The sequence below is a fragment of the Sander lucioperca genome, chromosome 12 (genome assembly GCF_008315115.2).
Source record: "Sander lucioperca isolate FBNREF2018 chromosome 12, SLUC_FBN_1.2, whole genome shotgun sequence".
Lineage (NCBI taxonomy): Eukaryota > Metazoa > Chordata > Actinopteri > Perciformes > Percidae > Sander > Sander lucioperca.
Genome location: NC_050184.1, coordinates 484,933 through 503,698, shown reverse-complemented (window position 1 = coordinate 503,698; position 18,766 = coordinate 484,933). Strand labels below are relative to the sequence as shown.

Here is an 18,766-nt window from a genome sequence, read left to right as displayed (position 1 = left end):
ACCACTTTTACATACTGTCCTCTAAAAAAACAAAAAATGTTTGGGAGGGAAAGTTTGCTTTCTCTGCTGCTTTATCTAAAAAAAGAAAAATGACTATGAACTACACTGACAGAAGCCGACAGCCAAAAGTGACAGGGGTGGTACATATTTACAGGGTAACAGCGGGCTCCACCAATTAGACGTCGCTGCAACACTCTAGGATTGTGGGTAGTGTTTCAATAAGCCTTTGTTTATGCTTATAATGATGACAAACACTGTTGTGAACTCAAGTACTTTACTTGCCAATCTTCATGCAATCACATACATGTACTCAGTGCCAACCATAGACTGTATATAAGAATGGACCAACAGATCCCGCTGCTCTGGACGGAGACCAGTGAAGGCCATTTTCCTTTCAGTAAAGCAAATTAAAACTTAATAATCCATGTCTTGATGAGGTAAAGTAACTTCAATCCAGAAAGGATTCCTACTTCAGCAGCAAAGTCTCCGCATTACTATCGTAAATGTAATTTCCATAACGTTAGCGCAATGAAAATTGCGAAAAGTCCATCAGCAGTTCTGCTGAAGTCATACAATATCAACAAAAACTCATTGAAGCTAGCGAGGCTCTTCAACTACTCCGCTCATCGTCACAACCATAGACTGTATATAAGAATGGACCAACAGATCCAGTTGCTCTGGACGGAGACCAGTGAAGGCCTTTAGAAGCACTTTTCTGGTGAGCGCTGAGCGTTACTGCGCAGCCTCCAACTGAGAGAGACGACGTAAATGTGACGTGAGCAAACTGTCTGAAAGTTGTAAGTCTTCTGGTAGCTGTGCCAAGAGAAATCTCAATCATTCCGAATCTTGCAGAGACGGAGAGCGTAGGTATATGTAAGGAGATAACATGGACACAGGCTAATTATTGCTAACTAAAATGCTAGTTAACATTAGTAATTACACTTAAACAGCTAATGTGAGACGAAACTGCCTGCAAGCTTCTCCTGTACTATACGGTAATTCCTCTACTGTGCGACAGTAAGTCGCACAGTAGGTTATGACACAATCGTTAGCCTATTTTTACAAAAACGCCTGCTACAGAGCCATAACGTGAGGTACAAGGTAATGGAGCCTTTTATACATTGCCGTGTTTCTTTAGAACTAAACAATGGACAAATAGAGTCTTTAAACGCTTCAGATGTAAAGTTATTCGCTGTCAAAGTGGCGCCAAAATGAATGGCAGTCAATGGAATGCTAACGGGAGGTGATGGCTTGGTAGCATCAAAATGGCGCCATAGGAGGTTTGCGGTCCGAGGAGAAGCTTACCCCCTTGATAAAACCTTCGGACACACCATTTTCTATTGTCTTCCACTGGTGGCTCACGCTGCTGAAGGAAGCACACAAGCGCTTGTGCTAAAAACTTCCATTTCTGAACAAAGTGGATTTAATTAAGGGGATCCTGGAAACACACGTCGTGTTTCAATGCTGCAGAGAGAACAATGACGTTCTCTAGAAGAAAATCGGACACGGACACTGTTGTTTCTTCAAAGTCGACTCTGGCTTGTTCCCCGCTGCCCTGGGGACCAGAAAGTTTCTCCGTTGCTGCTGACGAGCAACACTTTCGGCCATTCTGTTTTTGCTTGAATTCACCGTTCCCTTTGTTCCTTTAGAATGTACCAGATAAATTAATCAAATTCATTCAGATCGGTATTTTAAAGGGAACACCCCGAAATGAGACTGTTTCACAGTTTGATTATTGGTCCCTGAGTTCCAGGGTGGTGCCCCGTTTTGATTGTTTGTTGATTTGATAAAGTTATTAACCATATTCATACATTTATTAATATTGATAAAACATCTTTGATAATTTGCCAATAATTGGATCTGTACACCTACGAATTCCCAACAAACTTACAAACTACTATGAAAAACTACATTGTAAAATCGAAGTTCATAAGAACTACTCAGCATGCCGACACTGGTCGGAACAACTAAAGTTATGCTTTTTACTCTTAACCCAAACACCTCAAAATCAGTTCACAACATCACACGATTTCTATAACTGCTGATACAAGCGTATGAGAATACAATATACAATACAATATGAAAAAGTGAGTTTTTCAGTACCTGTGAATCAATAGATAGAGAGCACAATGTTAGCGTGTTGCTCACGGCAAAGCTAGTTTATTTCTGAGCTGCGCATGAGCAGAGCTAAGAGCTACGGTCGGAAGTTCAAATATTGGGGGGTGTCTGTTTAAACAAAAACTAAACATATAGCCTTTTCGACCTACTACAGACGCACCCGGGGGAAAATAGCGGTGAGAGCCTACTTCTGTTGACTCTCTGTTGGCTTTAACAGTGTCTCACTCATAAGCAGAAGTGTTTTGGTTCGCCTCCCCATTAGCATCATTGCTTGGCTGCTGTCAGTAAACTGCATTGTAGTGTTCCTGTGGCATGGCTAAACCCGGGTCAGTGCCTGCTCGTTAACAGCCACCGGACTTAGTGATCACTAAATTTGTAGTTAAGAAAATCCAAGATCAATGTTAATTTTGTTGTTCTCTTTGGCAAGGCATTTTACCCAAAACCTTCACAGGGGTGCTATATAAAAAATGCTGTGCACAAGTAAATTAATCAATTGTGCTCTTTCCACATTTCAGATTTTGTCATAATCAAGTGTGGTCAAAGCTGCAGAACGACCCCTCATTTCCATTGCTGCTACTACACTGAAACCATTATCAGAAGGGATGGTCTTGTTAAACATTCAACATTCTGTCAATTTTTTTTTAAATAGACCTCCATCCCTAGCAAAAAGTAATCTGCAAAATGGATGAATGCAACACAAATGTCCCACATCAACCTTCATCCTTAGCAACCCCACTTCCGAACCCAGCAACACCAAATCCCCTTCCATCTACAGCAGGAGGACCTTCATCCACACTAAAATTATGTGTCCATAAGCAAGTCAGGGTAATTTGTAGACACTGTGATATTCAGCGAAACAAAAGGAACTTGTTTGTTCACATAAAAAGAAAACAGACAAAGAGCAAGTGATATTTCAGCAAAACGGCACCTGCCATCTCAATGCATTGATGCAAAAATGGCATTAATCAATCTTCAAGCTATGCTCTCCTTTATATGTTGTGAAAAAACATAGGGTGTATGGAGGATATTTTTTATTTATAATTCAAATTTGAAAGTCCAAAGAGAATACGAAAAGAGATCAAATTAAAAGTATTATTATTTTACTACGCTACTAGGAATAATGATGCCATAATTCAATTTAAAAAAGAAAAAGGAAACTCAAAAGTTTAAGTTTAAATGTAAAATGATAATTTGAAAATGCAAAGTGAAATTATCATTTTACATTTCAACTTTGCTTTTTCAGTTTCCATCACTAAATTCACTTCTGAGATTTTTTATGCGAGAAATCAACTGTGTAGTGTTCGAATATGGGCAGTTTTACAAAAATTGATGGCTAATTGCAAATTTGCTCTGATGTTGTCAGAGTTTAGAAGCTCCACAGTCTGATGTGACAGCCAGCTGGTTGGAGCTCTCTCAGGAGACTAGCGGACAAGATGTGTTTATTTCCCCGATCGTTTGTTTGAATAACACAACACAAATATCCATTATAAGATTAACGTGAACCTGTGGTTATCTGCCTTTTTAGAGTTAAAAAGCTCCACAAGTGATTGTGGGCGTAACGTTAACAAGCTCGCTGACCGGGCTGTCACTCACACACATAGGCCACAGAGCAGGCAGAGGTGAGGGTAGTGTCTGACAGGACAGAGAAATACCTGTCTCTCTTTTACAGACTTGTAATTAAATTTTAATGTGATAACCATTAACTTTTAATATTTCAGTTCATAGTTATTGGTTGTTGTATTTGCTTATTTCACATAACTATGTAGACTTAACTGTTTTTTTTATGTAACTGAAAAGGTTTGAGCAAATGTTAGTAGTTTAAGTGGGAGAGCTAAACCATGCAGCATCTTATAAAGTAAACAAACATTGGTCGTAGACAAATTCAAAGCTCAATAAGTGGTGTGAGTTCATTTTTTTGTCCAGAGCTTTAAGAGCTTCTTCTAAAGGCTCAGCCTGACCTAGTATACTGCAGAATAAATCATTTAACCGTTTCATACTGCATACTACTCACAGGCGGCAGGTGAGGTGGAGGTTTTGGTAGACTAATGTGGGAGGGAGGTAGTTTCGGATAGCCTATTAACCGCATAACATTACACATGATAGGGGTAAAACTGCTCTGAGGAAGCGCTAACTAGCTAGGATATGATCCGTAACGTTGCATGACGGCCTTATGTTTTGATCCGACAGCTGTTTAGAGATCTCAGGATTATAATCACCATCTTAAAAAAAACACGTATTTCAACTTCCTATCTAAGACGGCACTGAACTTACTAGTGATGGTCAAATGAAGCTTCGCGAACCACTGTCTTTATTTTCTATGCTCACTAGATGGTAGTGATGGTCAAATGAAGCTTCGCGAACCACTGTCTTTATTTTCTGAGCTCACTAGATGGCGCTCTCTGTTCAAAGAAAAAGGTTAAAGGAATGGCAATTCAGTGTGTTTTCAACCCTTTGTTGAACAGAGAGGGCCATCTGGTGAGCTCAGAAAATAAAGACAGTGGTTCTCGAAGCTTCATTTGACCATCACTAGCACTTACTACAATACACAGTCAATGGCAATACAAGTCAGAATTCAACACTTCTGCTTTACCCTTCACAATAAAAAGCTCTATGACCTATGAGTATTTCACTGAGAGGTTACACAATAAAATACCTTACAATATTAATTATATTTTTCACACATGGCACTGTCATTTTAAAAACTTACCAAGTCTTGCCTTAAAGGGTAACTACCGTTTTTTTCAACCTGGACCCTATTTTCCTATATGTTTTTGTGTCTAATGACTGATGGGAACAACAATCTTTGAAATTGGTCCAGTATTAAGCAAGATCGCTGCAGTCGGCAGCGGCGAAACAAGCTACAAAGTAAGTTAATAGGGCAATTGTCCAGCTTGTATTTACCTTCACAAAAGTGCCTGAAAACATTATGGAAAGGATCCCTACAGAGATAGACATTTAAAACCTCTTTGAGACCTTTTTTGTTTAACCAGAAACAGCTCTGAGGTCGCTAGCGCTAAACCCACCAGACTCCATTTAAAAAAGCAATACTTTTAGCGTGTAAAGAGCCAACATATTTTCACATGTAAATCAGTACACTATGTGTAACCAAAACTGGAGTTGTGATGGTTGGAAGAGTGGAAAGACGACACAAAACGGCTTTTAATAGTTTTATTTTGTTTCTGTTGACTTTGATTGATTGTATTTTACGATCCTAAAATTACTGTTTATTTACATGGAGTCTGGTGGCTTTAGCGAACGCGATTTCGCGGATGTTTTTATGTTTAAAAAAAGGATCTTACTCTTTAACAGAAAGCTCGACCTCCTTAGAAATCCTTTACATAATGTTGTCAGACACTTTGAATATTAATCTGATGTGTAGCAGGCTTAGTGTTGACAAATATAATTTACGTCATTGTAATCAAAATATTTTTTGTATCTGATTATTTTTTAGTCCACTCCCGAAGCACCAATTCCCCTTTTCCCGACACTGCTTTGATTGCCATGACAACCAAACCAAACAGACGCCACACTGCTCAGAGGCACATTCAAAAAAACTTAAATTAGCACAAAAGCAGTAGGCTAATATGGGGAATACACGGAAGACATAGGGGTTTGTATTCTTTAACTTTAGCATAGTTGTGTGCACCGTAACGGCCGACAGGACGCCATTGTGCTCTGCGCTAAAGCACTGCAAAGGCTCATGGGACTGTGTTCTGAACAGTTCCTTTCTTCGTCCAGGTATGTTTTAATGATTCTCCGTTAATGTTTTGGGTGTGCATTTATGTAACCTGGGTTTTGGTGTTGTGTGGTTAATTTTGTGTTCAGGTTTATCTACATGTATTGGTGTAACCATGACCAAGATTCCGAGTGGGGATTGATGGCTTCTGGGCAGTATTTAATGGCTATTAGGTAATTTGGGAATTTTCCCGCTGATTGTCACAATGCAATACTAAGGATAGCTGTCTGTCCGCATCTTTAGGAAGGAATTTGGGTAGGCTTAAGCCTACCCGAGCCTATATTACCCGCCACCCCTATTACTACTAATGAACACAGTATGCAGGTAGGTACTGCATACTGCATTCGTCTAGTAGGCGATTTCAAAAACGGCGTCTAGCTAGCTGTCTGGATCTACCCTGCAGAGATCTGAGGAGCAGTTAACCATAATCCTCATAAATCCACCGGAGTTCCAACACAAAGAAAAAGGAACCTTCCTTTGGGAACGGACATTGTAATAATAATAATAAATTGAATTTGTATAGCACTTTTCATGGACTCAAAGTCGCTTTACAGGGCAGGGTACAAAAACAAAACAAAACGAAGCAAAACAAAACAAAACAAAATAAGATTCAGGCACAGATGAAAAGGGAGGGGGGCGTGGGGCTACAGATGCAAAGGTGAAGAGATGGGTCTTAAGGCGGGACTGGAAGATGGTGAGGGTCTCAGAGGTGTAGGTCTCTTGGGGAAGGGAGTTCCAGAGCCTGGGAGCTGCCCTGGAGAAGGCTCTATCCCCATAACTGCAGAGGTTGGACTTGTGGATGGAGAGGTGCCCGGCTGAGGTGGATCTGAGGCTTCCGTGAGGGTTGGTAGGGGGAAAGAAGGTCGATTGTGCTGAAAAGAATGACAGGCGGAATTTCAGGCGGCACCCGAGCAGTCCCGGAAGTGGAAGGTCGTGGATGTAGACTAGGGTGAGAGTGATGCAGTTCAGCTGTACTACAATGTCCTCAGTGACCATGTATACAGACAATGATGCTTTTATTCTTCTGGTTATTTTCTGTTTGCTTGTTCCCATCTTTCCTGTTGTCTGCCTTCATTCATCAATGCACAGCTTCTGTCAGCAGGGTGGATGTCAAATGTCAGGGTGGATGTCAGATGTTGGAAGAGAGACAGGAGTAATCACATCGGCCAGCATTTAAAGCCCTAGGGCACAGGCAAGCTTAATCAGCTGACGAGCCTCCACTGTCAACCTTATTGCTAATTAATGCGCAGCAGAACAGCTAACGTGCATATGTGAAATGTGTCCAATAGAAAATCTATATTTATCCAACTCTGACTTGGGTTTAAAATGAGCTTTCCTTTTAGGGACATACCAATGAATTTGTATAGCGCTTTTCATGGACTCAAAATCGCTTTACAGGGCAGGGTACAAAAACAAAACGAAGCAGAACAAAACAAAACAAGATTCAGGCACAGATGAAAAGGGAGGGGTACTATAATTAGTACCTAATTACAGCTCTATACGGTGAGTAATTAGGCAATTAGGGAGCATCTGTATGGAATGCAGTTTTATTCAATATTAAATAAATGAATAAATACATAAATAAATGAATAAATACATGAATAAATAAATAAATATGCCTTTGAAATACATGAAATAAATAAATGAATGGCAATAAATACATACATAATTAAATAAATGTAAATATTCATATAACAATGAATCAATTAGTTAAATAAATATATTATAAATATATATATAAGTATTTCAAGTCTACATTTATTTATTTCAAGAGACTTCTATTTCATAAGTCCACATTTATTTATTTCAAGAAACTTTTATTTCATGAGTCCACATTTATTTATTTCCGTGGACTTTTATTTCCTAATGCCACATTTATTTATTTCCATTTCTTATATGCAAATCCTGTGAATGAATGAACATCACGCAGTACAGCAAAGCAAACAATCCCTTTTTTCCTTTTGAGTCTGACCATCTCAGCGCAACCTTTCCCTTTTATCTTTTGGCTTTTCATCATTAGACCCTCACTGATTCCCTAGACATGGATGTGACCTGCACTTCCTTAGTGCTTTCTGATTAGCCTGTGTTTGTATTGAAATAAGAGGTTGCTGCGGCCCGCCGTACAAGTTGAGCAGAGGCTGCACAGTTTGACCAGCGGACAGCGGCCGCACACCAGGCTGCCAGATGGTGTTGCTAAGAACTTGCAATGTATAACTATTAGCCGCTTTCTGACCAAGTAGTTACAGGAATGTAGTGGCCATAGGGACTGGTAGGAGGGGTAAGGGAGTGATGCAAGCACGGCAACGGTCTTTATAGTGTTAAAATCATAATTTAAACAAGTCTCCCGAAGAGAAACGGGTATCTCTCTCTCTCCCCCGCCTCTGCTGCGCTCTGTGTGTGTGTGTGTGTGTGTGTGTGTGACTGTGTGTGTGTGTGTGTGTGTGACGGCCGGCCAGCGAGGTTGTCAAGCCCGCAGGACATGCTTGTGGAGTTTAACTCCAAAAAGACAGTTAACCACAGGTTCCCATTAATCTTATGATGGACATGTGTTGTGATATTTAAACAAACGAAACGTCAACGGCAAAATAAAAGCCTCGGTAACACTTTATAATAACCATCATTAATAGATGGTAAATTGATAGTTAATTAATCGTTAATTAATTGTCATTTAACTGTTAGCAAACAGTCTTTTTACTGTTAACAAACAATGAAATTATAATAAATAATGTTTACTAATTATTAGTAGTGCTGTAAATTAATAGTTTATTGTAAAACACATTATATCCGTCATATAATATATTAGGTATCGGGTAATGATTAAAAAATGTTTGTAAACCTTTAAGAAACCATTTTTAAAACAGATATTCCTAACACTTTGTTAAGAGTTACTAGTTGGTTTGTAAACTGTCTATAAACATTATCTGGATGGTTATTATAAAGTTGCGACAGATGACTATAATACCTTGTTAAATAGTTAATAAATACTTTGTAAACCATCTACAAACATTATCTGGATGCTATTATAAAGTTGTGACTTATGTTTTTCATAGTTATTGGTTAGTAAGTGCTTGGTAAAGCAATGAGAAATGTTTTGCCCTTCATTAAATTATATACAAAAAAAAGGAGAGATAGATAAGTTCAAACACATTCATGAAAAATGCACCTGCAAGTCAGGGTGGGATATAAAAAAAGATTGGATATTAAAAAACACAACAGATTACTAATAAAACCTTTATTACAAAATGACATGCAGAATTTTACAAACAAGTACAAGTACCAGCATTGGTTATCAGCCCAGTACCAGTAAAAAATGTGGGCTGTCCTGATACTGTACTTCAAAATGTAACAGTGTAAAAATTGCCACACAGAATAAAGTAACTGTTCAAGATCCATTGGGTAACTTATAAAAATAATATCATATTTGCATAAACTGTCACTACCGTATATCCCGACACTAGCACATTAGACAGATGAGCTATGAAAAAAATCATGTTCCTCTGCCTCCTGGTGCTCCTAATGGCATAAAAAAAACAACCAATCAGAGCTGAGGTGTCTAACAGTGTCAATGAGAGCTTGTGATTCTCAAACTGTCAAACTAGGCATCACTAATCAATTATGAATCAAGATCCTGTTACTGTATTGCCTATTGCTTGCCTCAAATGTTTTCAGAAACATATTTGTCATAGAAGTACTGTTTAGCTTTAAAATGAGAGTCACCACTACAGTATGTTTCTGAAAAAATAAGAGACAAGAAATAGGCAATACACTAATGGAAACCATTGATTCAAATTTGATCAGCACTGCCTAGTTTGACAGTTTGATCGCAGTTCATGAGCTCTCATTGACACTGCGTTGAGACTCAGCTACAATTGGTTCTTTTCTTCGGGCCCGGTGGAAACTTGCTATGCCATTAGGAGCACTAGGGGGAGAATGTGAAATAGGATTTCTTCACAGATTATCGGTCTCATTTTCTGCTGTCAGGATAAAGTGACTAGGGTAAGTTTCAGCAAATATATAAAAAAATATAATCAAAGTTACTTACTGAAACTTTAAATTTTTTAAACATCAAGTAAAGTGCGATTCGTAAGTTTTCCATGCTTGTGTTGATAAAAAGTGGTATTGGTGCACCTCTAATTCTACGGTGTGGTCTAAAATTTAAAAAGAACAATGACCATACATGAACAATAAATGGACATGCTCAAACCTTTACATTGCACAGTCCTTTCTGAACATTACAATTTCAACATCACTCCAGTCAGCTGCCCAACTGATTACTTCTGCTCCCTCTTATTGTAGGGTATGAGCTTACCCACCGCTTTATTTTTAGCTATATTGGCCCTTACTTGTGGATCGTTGTTAATGATGTCTTCACATCTGCTGAGGAAGTCAGCTATCTTATGTCTTTTGTTGTATCCTGCCTTTAGTTCTTCAAACTTATGTGGGCAAGATATGGCAAGCTCTGGAATCGCCGCTTTAGACTTCACTGTCAGCTCTGTCACTCCAGCAATTTCATGCCATGGTTGTATGCCCTCAACACCCTCTTGTATCTGTTGATGATCTCTATTGGGCTACTGGCTGCAAAAGTAGAGAAAAGTTCATAAAGATAAACTTGTCAATCATTTGACAACTACTTAAAATACGCATACAGCATAAATAGGGGTATGTATCCCTATGAGACTAAACAAAAAACAAACAGTTAACCCTGTAGAAATTTGATAGGATTAAACTATAAAACCTAAATAATGGCACAAACTATAAAACATAAATAATGGCACAACTAATAATTTGCCATATCCAATTCTCCTTCCACAGATGTGACTGATGTCTTTAACCATCTTAAGTATTTGTAGTTCACTTTTAAAATAAAATAAAACTATATATATATATATATATATATATATATATATATATCTCCTGGTTAGGCTTCTTTGGGTGTAGTTTAGGTAAAAGTGATGTGCTTCAAGGGGAAGCTTACTCAAAATATAAAAAAAAATAAAGCTCCTTTTATCCAGAGTGCTATATATCCATCCAGATAATTTTGGTGTACTCTCGCATTGCCAGACCTATCTCCACAGCGCAGTTTCAGCACTCTAGTAAGGTCTGGCTATACTGTTTTATCCTGGATGTAGCAGTGGTGGGGGAGGGACATCTTCATCGTGAGAGACATGCCGGATGTCAGGCTTTAACCTAGCAAGGTACATCTGTTGAGCCAGCATAGTTTCGGTGTGATTTGCAGAGGTTTGGAGATATCGGCTTTAATACAATGTTGCTCAATGCACCAAGAATAACATTTGAAATTTCCACACCTTTTTCAGAAAGCATGACATAATAACTAACAATCCATAGACCTCGTTGTGAACAGTTTAATGGAAAACTATTATGGCAGGGTACTTTGTTGGAAAATAGTTCCCAATAAAACTGCTCACAACCAGATCTGAAGATTATCCTGTGTAACCATGTCATGATTTCTGGAAAGAAACATTGCTGTTGAGTTTTTCCAATATATTTTTTGACGCAACAAACCCAATGTCATTCCTCTACGGTTTATATCTCCAAACCTCACCAAATCACACTGATACAATCTGGATGGATTAATAGCACTCCGGGAAAGAGTAAAAACATGTTATTGTTTTTTTGCTTTTGGTGAACTTTCCTTTAAATTTTATATTTGTGATGAGTAAAACCACTTTGGTCATGAAATGGTTTGCATTCCAATCTAAAATTCAAACCTAAGTAGAAATGTTTCAGATTTCTAATTTTAACTACAATAAAAAAAAAAAAAATTAATAGGACTTTAATTCACCTCTCCTTTTACCACCTTCTTCTTTTGTCTTCTTTTCTTTTTGTCCTTTTGGATGTATCTCTTTTTTGTGTGCTTTTTGAGATGCTTCTTTTTGTGCCGTTTTTTCTTCTTCTCGTCCTCTGAAGATGAGGAGGAGGAGTCAGATGAAGAGGAGGTGGTGGAGGATGAGAAGGATGCAGATGACGATGTAGTTTGGTTAGACTCCGTCCCTACAGCAGTGTTCTTGGCTAAAACAATAGGAAATAGTATCAATAAAATAATAGTGTTAATATTAACATCAAATAGCGTACCCACACTTTAAAAAAAATTTCAATCACGGCTTAACTAGGGTTAACTACAAAATACCCATTCTAGTAGTGCAAATTTCATTATAAATTTGAAGGAAAGTGAAAATGCTATTGTGAGATCACGTGTATTTTAATTTAGTCTGCCAAATGCTTCCAAAGTTTAATACTTCAAAAAATATAATCTAGTTAGCGTGCAATTACTCACAACAGCAAAATATAATATGCAGCATAGGAAGAAAAACACCTGCTAATTGTTGGTGAAGGGAGTCCACGTCCTTTTTCAACTGCTTGACTTGTCTTTTCAGCAAGCCTTCTTTTATCCTTGCCTTTTGGAGCAGCACTGACGCTGTTGGAGACATATCGATGGCTGGAAATAAAAGAAATAAACTTAAGTGCATCTAAAATCATAAACATTAAATATACTTACTATATGTGAACTGCTGGTTAATAGCGAACCTGGTGATTTTAAACCAGCTCTGTGTGATTACGAATGTTCCAACAAGATTTCCACTGAAAAATTCCTAAATTTTAAACTTCTGAGTAGATTATTTTAGACCATATTTGACATCTGAGTATACTAGTCTGCCCTCAGAAAAATAGCATTGACTTATTGTGACCAGTCTACACGATTACGCAGATATAAATTTATGCTTTCCTTACAGAAAACGGTCTGTTTAATTGTAAAACTACATCACTGCATAACTCAGACAATATCAATATTTGGTATTTGGTTATTTGTGATTCAATTCAATTCAATTCAATTTTATTTATAGTATCAAATCATAACAGGAGTTATCTCAGGACACTTTACAGATAGAGTATGTCTAGACTCTAGACAACACTCTACAATTGCTATGATGTTATGTATATAGAAAACTAACAATATTTGCCACATTTCTTTCACACTTATTTAGTTTTGGATGTCTGGATTTGGTACAGGTATAAGTTATTGGAGCAGAACTGTGACAAACAGGCATGGAGCCAGCTCTGCGTAGGAGTGTGTGTTAGGTCGCAATCGCTTCTTGCCTTGCCCTACGCACTCTCTAAGTAGTAACTTTACCAATGGAAATTTAGCAGAACTATCTAACTTGCCATGAACTGTGCTTAACGTTAGCTATATGATCCCAGAATATGGGAAATAGCCTGGAAGCACAAATATTGTTAGATGCTATCCAGACCTGTAAATTACTAAAATCAAATTCTAAACTTTTCCATAACGTTACTGTTTAGAAATCTTAGTGAGCAGCCAGGGCTATCTAAAATTAAAGTAGCTAACCTACGTAGGCTACATGCCAACAGGTTAACGTTACCAAACTTACCTGTACTCAAAGATTGCTCATCACAGTCTGTGTCATCGCTGGTATCAAATAAAATACAGAATTTATCCCTCTCAAAACCTTGACGCTTCTTGTTTGCGGGGTAATCATCGTCGCTGGTAACTTTGGCATTAATGTTTTTGGTAACGGCGGTGTTCTCCAGGTTTTGCTGTCCACGTGCACCTTCACCAATATTAGCATCATCCATGCTGCTAATGGTAACGTCAGGTGCTACCGTTTCTTTCGTCGATGCTGATGGCGTTAGTGTCCCTAATTTCTTATCCATTTTGAATCCTTTGGCAGATCTTGTAAAATGTCTTTTCTTTCCCAACATGGTGAAGTTAAAAATATTAGCTAGCACAGATACTCTGTAGGTAGCCAGGTTCGAAAACTTCTGTGATTTCAGCAATATTGCTAACGCTCCCTGGTTATGTTTAGACCCGCCCTACTCTGCCTCTGATTGGCTAGTAGTCGTTACCTTAGGTTGGGTATGTCGGTACACGATCCGTTCTGCCTGCACGATCCGTTCTGCACATGCGCAAGATAATACTGTTTTACGTATCCATACGACCTGCACGATCTGTTCCACGCTAGCCTATGGCTAGCCTCCACCGGGAAGCTAACGTTAGTTTAGCTAACAGCTAATTCGGCTAACCGCTAGCTGACAGCTAGATTCAGTCTAAAATAACGTTAACTCAAACGTAATGGGAAAAGCAGGCTACAGCTAAATTAAGACTTCACAGTAATAACAATAAAGACAAGTATTGAGTGATTGTATTTTAAATGAGCACAAGTAAAGTAGAACTGACGTAACAGCTGTTATATATGTCAACGTTTATTTTCAAGTTTTATTTTGAGGGTCTTTTAAAGTTATTACATGCTGTCTCAGCTAGCAGTTAGCCGAATTAGCTGTTAGCTAAACTAACGTTAGCTTGGCTGTCGACCGGAAGCGTCGAACAGATCGTGCAGTGTCGTAAATCCTCGTACAACCGCGCATGCGCGAACATTTTGCGCATGTGCAGAACGGATCGTGCAGGCAGAACGGATCGTGTACCGACAGGGTATGTTCAGAGTCGGATATGCATGAGGAAGGAATGGTTGGGTAGGGTTAGAGCCAATCAGAAGCAGAGTAGGGGCGGGTTCCAGCTTAGGGAACAAACTCGCGGACCAGTGGCGGGCGGGCCGTGGGCATTTAGGCGTACTTTTGGCTCCAACAGGTCTGGTTTGAATAACTTCTCTGTGTGTAGCCCATTTAATGGAAAATGCCTGGTTTAGCAAGTGAACTAAGGGAGTTAATTGAAGGTAGCCGATTGAAAAGAAAACACCACAAGGAACTAATAAAATGGCTAAAGAAAAGAAAACTTCTGAAACAGAAGATGGAATGCGACATTTGCCACAACAAAATGAAGATGAAGCACTGCAGTCGTGGAGACCTCTATGAATGGTAGGTAACTAATATGGGGATATATGGCCTAAATGTCTATATTACTTAAGAATTAATATATCTCTTTTTAGTAGTTTAGTAGTTTTCTTCTTTTTAGGCTATAGGCCTACTATATATATAGCTTGTTTTACTGTTTACTTAGCTAGGTATCTATTACATTTCTTTACTGATGCTGACCGGCCACTTTTCTAAACAGCTCCGTAAGTGATTTTTCCTATTTAATTTACTCCATTAAGGTTTCAGTAAATCCTTAGCCTATCCACCTGTTTCCGGGGGGCACTAATGTAAAAAAGAATGTGGGTGAAACTTCCGGTGAGACAGCGGAAGTAGCATTCCAACGGTTGTGAGTCAGCTAATTAGCAAAGAGGCTAAGTATATTTTAGGTGTTTTCGGATCGTTTTCTATTATTGTAAAGCGGTTGAGATGTCGTTAAGGAGCTCAGGGACAACATGTGCTGTTCGGGGTTGTACAAATAACCGCACAAAATTAAGTCAGTGGCTTAAACGTGAGTGTTATGAACACAAGCCAAAACTAAAGCCGAGTGTCCATGCCAACGGTGGTACAGTTTTCATCGCCTCCCACAAGAAGATGAACCAAAACGAACATGGCTTAAGAACTTAAACCTAAAAGAGCCCCCCAAACATCTGTTTGTGTGCTCGTTTCACTTCATTGACAAGAAGCCAACACAGGATAACCCGTACCCAACGCTTTTTCTCGGTTACGAGAAGCCACCGGAGAAGAGACGCCGACCCAGGACTCGACATGTCACAGGTAGGTCCACTAACGTTAGCTTGTTAGTTTTCCGTATACAGTTTTTTTAAATACCTTAACTGTTCTTGAAATGCTTAAAATTAATATAAGAAAAACTGTCTGCCATGGTGGTAGACAGATGGCCTGATATTTTAACCTAGCACAAAGTTTTATCCTGCACTTGGCACACTGTGGCAGGTGTTAATTTCGTTCCCTCTTTTAGTTAACATTTACAGAATATCTGTTTTGAGATTATTAAACGCACTCTATGTGTCTAGATGTCACTAAGCCAGAGTGCTTATTTTGCAGTGGAAAAAAGTCTGAGAACAGCAACAAATAAGGCACAGACACGTTAATGTTTTTAAAAGTAGTAACGTTAGTAGTACTTCACAAAGAATATCACAATCTAAACATGAATATCAATTTATTTAAATACTGTGGTTCAAATTTGTACATTTAATTTAAGTCAATCCTTATGTACTTTCCATATACCTGAACTGATACTACTGCAGTTATAAATCTCATGTTGTAACATAAATATGTAATTAATGTATTCCCTGCAGATGAGCCTGATGTGATGGAGGTTTCTGGGGAGCCAGGCCCTACTTCACAGACCTTCCATGATGCCCAAACACAGTGGTCAGACCCAGCAATGGAGGACCACATCTACTCCAAAGGACCTATGTGGTGTGACAACTGCCCCGTCTTCTGATTTGCTGCCTGTTGCAGAGTTAACATTGAAAGATGATGCAGACTGTTTGCTGTACACAGGGATTCCGCTACTTGAATTTAAAACACTTGTGTCTTGCTTGCAACATTTTGCCCCCAAATCATCAACATTGCCAGCAGAGGACCAAATCCTGTTGACATTGATGAAGCTTAGACAGAACTTTGTTATTGCGGATTTAGCAAAACGCTTCAAAATGTCACCTGGTCAAGTCAGTAAAACACTGAAATTCTGGATAGATGTGATTGCTGAGCACACCCAGGATCTCATTCCATGGCTGCCTCGTGAAACATGGACAGTTTTCCAAACACAACCTGCATAATTGACTGCACAGAAAGTGTCCTTCAGAAGGCTAAAAATCTAGAATCACGAACTGATTCTTACAGTCACTACTATGCTAGCAATACTGTCAAGTACCTAGTAGCAACTGCTCCATCTGGAATTGTTATGTACATTTCAGAAGCTTATGGTGGCAAATGTAGCGATAGATTCATCACACAGAACTCTGGGTTTCTCGACCATCTGCGTGCTGGAGATGAGGTGATGGGGGACCGTGGCTTCACCATCAGGGATTTGCTGGAGGAACGGAATGTTCGTTTGATCACACCAGCCTTTACGCGTAAGAAAAGCCAGCTGACAAATGAGCAGGTCACTCGCACAAGGCGCATTGCTAATGTCCGCATACACATTGAGCGAGCTATCAGGCGTCTTAAGGTGTACAAGATCCTCTCACAAACTGTGCCTATTCATTTTGTCACTAAAATTGACAAAATACTAAAGATCTGTGCAGCACTTGTAAATCTGCGAGGGGAGCTTATTTCAAGCAAATAGACACAATAACAATAATTTTGCGGAGCATACTGAATGTTCATATTCTTTTTGAATGCAGGAATTTTTATGGGTGGCATGTTTGAGCCACCCAAATTATAATCGGTGAATCTAGCTGCTACTATGAGATATGAGTGTTTTATGGTTTGTTTGTTGGAAAAACACTTTTTTCGTCAGTACACTGCTAATGTGTAATAACCACTTACTGAAAACGGTCTCGTATTTTATGAAGATAGTTCACCAAAACATGTTTCTGACAACATTTTAAGAGAGAAATAGGCCATGCAGTTGCTGAATCTGTCTGTTTTTTGATCGACAAAGGTCAGTTTAAAAGATTTTGAGAGCTGCCGAGCCGACTGCTCCTCAAGTGGAGTGCATGGCTGTATTAAGAGAACGGTGGAGTGTGGAGTGCTTAATATTAACAGTCTGTGGGAGTGCTGCAGGTCACGTCATGTGTAGAAACGCTAAGTGGAAGAGAAAAATTCAAATGACACATTAATGTATTCTTATAATTAACTAACATGTACAAGTTATTTCATATAATTGAGTTAATTTACAAAAATGTATTTACAATGTTTATACAGGTAACTATTTGTTAACTTTAATATATTTAATTGTTTTGTCAGCTCAAACAACTGGCTTTCACCTTAAAACTTTCAATAAAAGTGGAACTGTCAATGAACTGAAAAATTCTTTTGTTTTCTATTTAAACTAGTGAAACAGCATTACACTGTCTTTGTGTAGGTATATTTCTTCAGCATATACAACCAATAAAACTGATTATACAGTGTAAACCCTGCCTCAACTACTCATTAAAGATCTGCAGGTATGTTGGGCAGAGATTTATCTTCTTGTCAGCAAAATCATCAGCCAATCTAGGTAGCATGTGTGAAATGTAGAAATTCTGCAGTTGTTGAACTTGTGCATCTGTGTAGTTTTTGTCAAATGGAATGTCCATTTCAATGTCCTCACTTGGTGTCCAGATGACCAGCTTGCAGCTCTGTAGGCCCAGACACATCATGGTCAATTGTGTCTGAAATAAGGATTGTTAGTGCATGTTGGTGAAAAAAACAAACATTGAAATAGATATAAAAAAAACATTGTTTGGCTAATAATAGAGCTAATCTACTTGAAAACTTTTTATTTACCTGCAGGTAGTATCCATCCTTTCCTTTGGGAAGGATCAGGTACTGTTCATCACCTAATCTTTTGATGTCACCATTTGGCCGTCCCAGAAATTCTGTCAGTGACATGCAACTCTTGAAGGGGCACTTGATCTCAAGGAGCTGTGTTGAATCAAGGATCCCATCTGGACTAGCTCCCAACCAAGGATAGTCAGGGTGCACAACCAGGCCTCTCTTCTCCACAGTATGCCCTCTGCTCTCCATGAGTGTGATGACCTTGATCTCATTTTCTTTGCCATGCTGCGTTGCTGTATTGCCGGTGAAAGTTGGGTACAGATGCTCATTTAGAAATTTTCTGGGATCAGTGGTGCTCCTTTTTGGGACTTTTTTTGCTGTGCTGGCTGTTATACGCAGCTTTCTAGCATCATGCCATAACTGTGAAGAACTTTGCATCCTGGTTTCTTCCATCAGTGTATCTGCTTGTACATGGGACACTTTGATGCAGTCCTCATAAAACTTGGTGCACTTTGGACAGGTGAGGGTTGTGCTGTGTTCAGTATGACAGAGTGTGTTATTGTGGGCTGGATCATGTTTGCTGAGGCCTGCCTTGCTGCTGTCTACATCTGCTCTGTA

At 38.9% G+C, this 18,766-nt stretch overlaps 1 protein-coding gene and 1 pseudogene across 1 annotated transcript; both read left to right on the top strand.

Moving 5' to 3' along the window:
* Positions 1 to 14,697: 14,697 nt before the first annotated feature.
* On the top strand, positions 14,698 to 16,136 carry si:ch211-113p18.3 (the record flags this gene model as incomplete). Its single annotated transcript, XM_036008045.1, has 3 exons — positions 14,698 to 14,704; positions 15,230 to 15,475; positions 16,018 to 16,136. Coding segments are annotated over exons 1-3 (372 nt in total), but the record flags the coding sequence as incomplete, so codon positions are not given.
* A 1-nt stretch (position 16,137) lies between these two features.
* Positions 16,138 to 17,023, top strand: LOC116059822 (annotated as a pseudogene).
* The last annotated feature ends 1,743 nt before the right edge of the window (positions 17,024 to 18,766 follow it).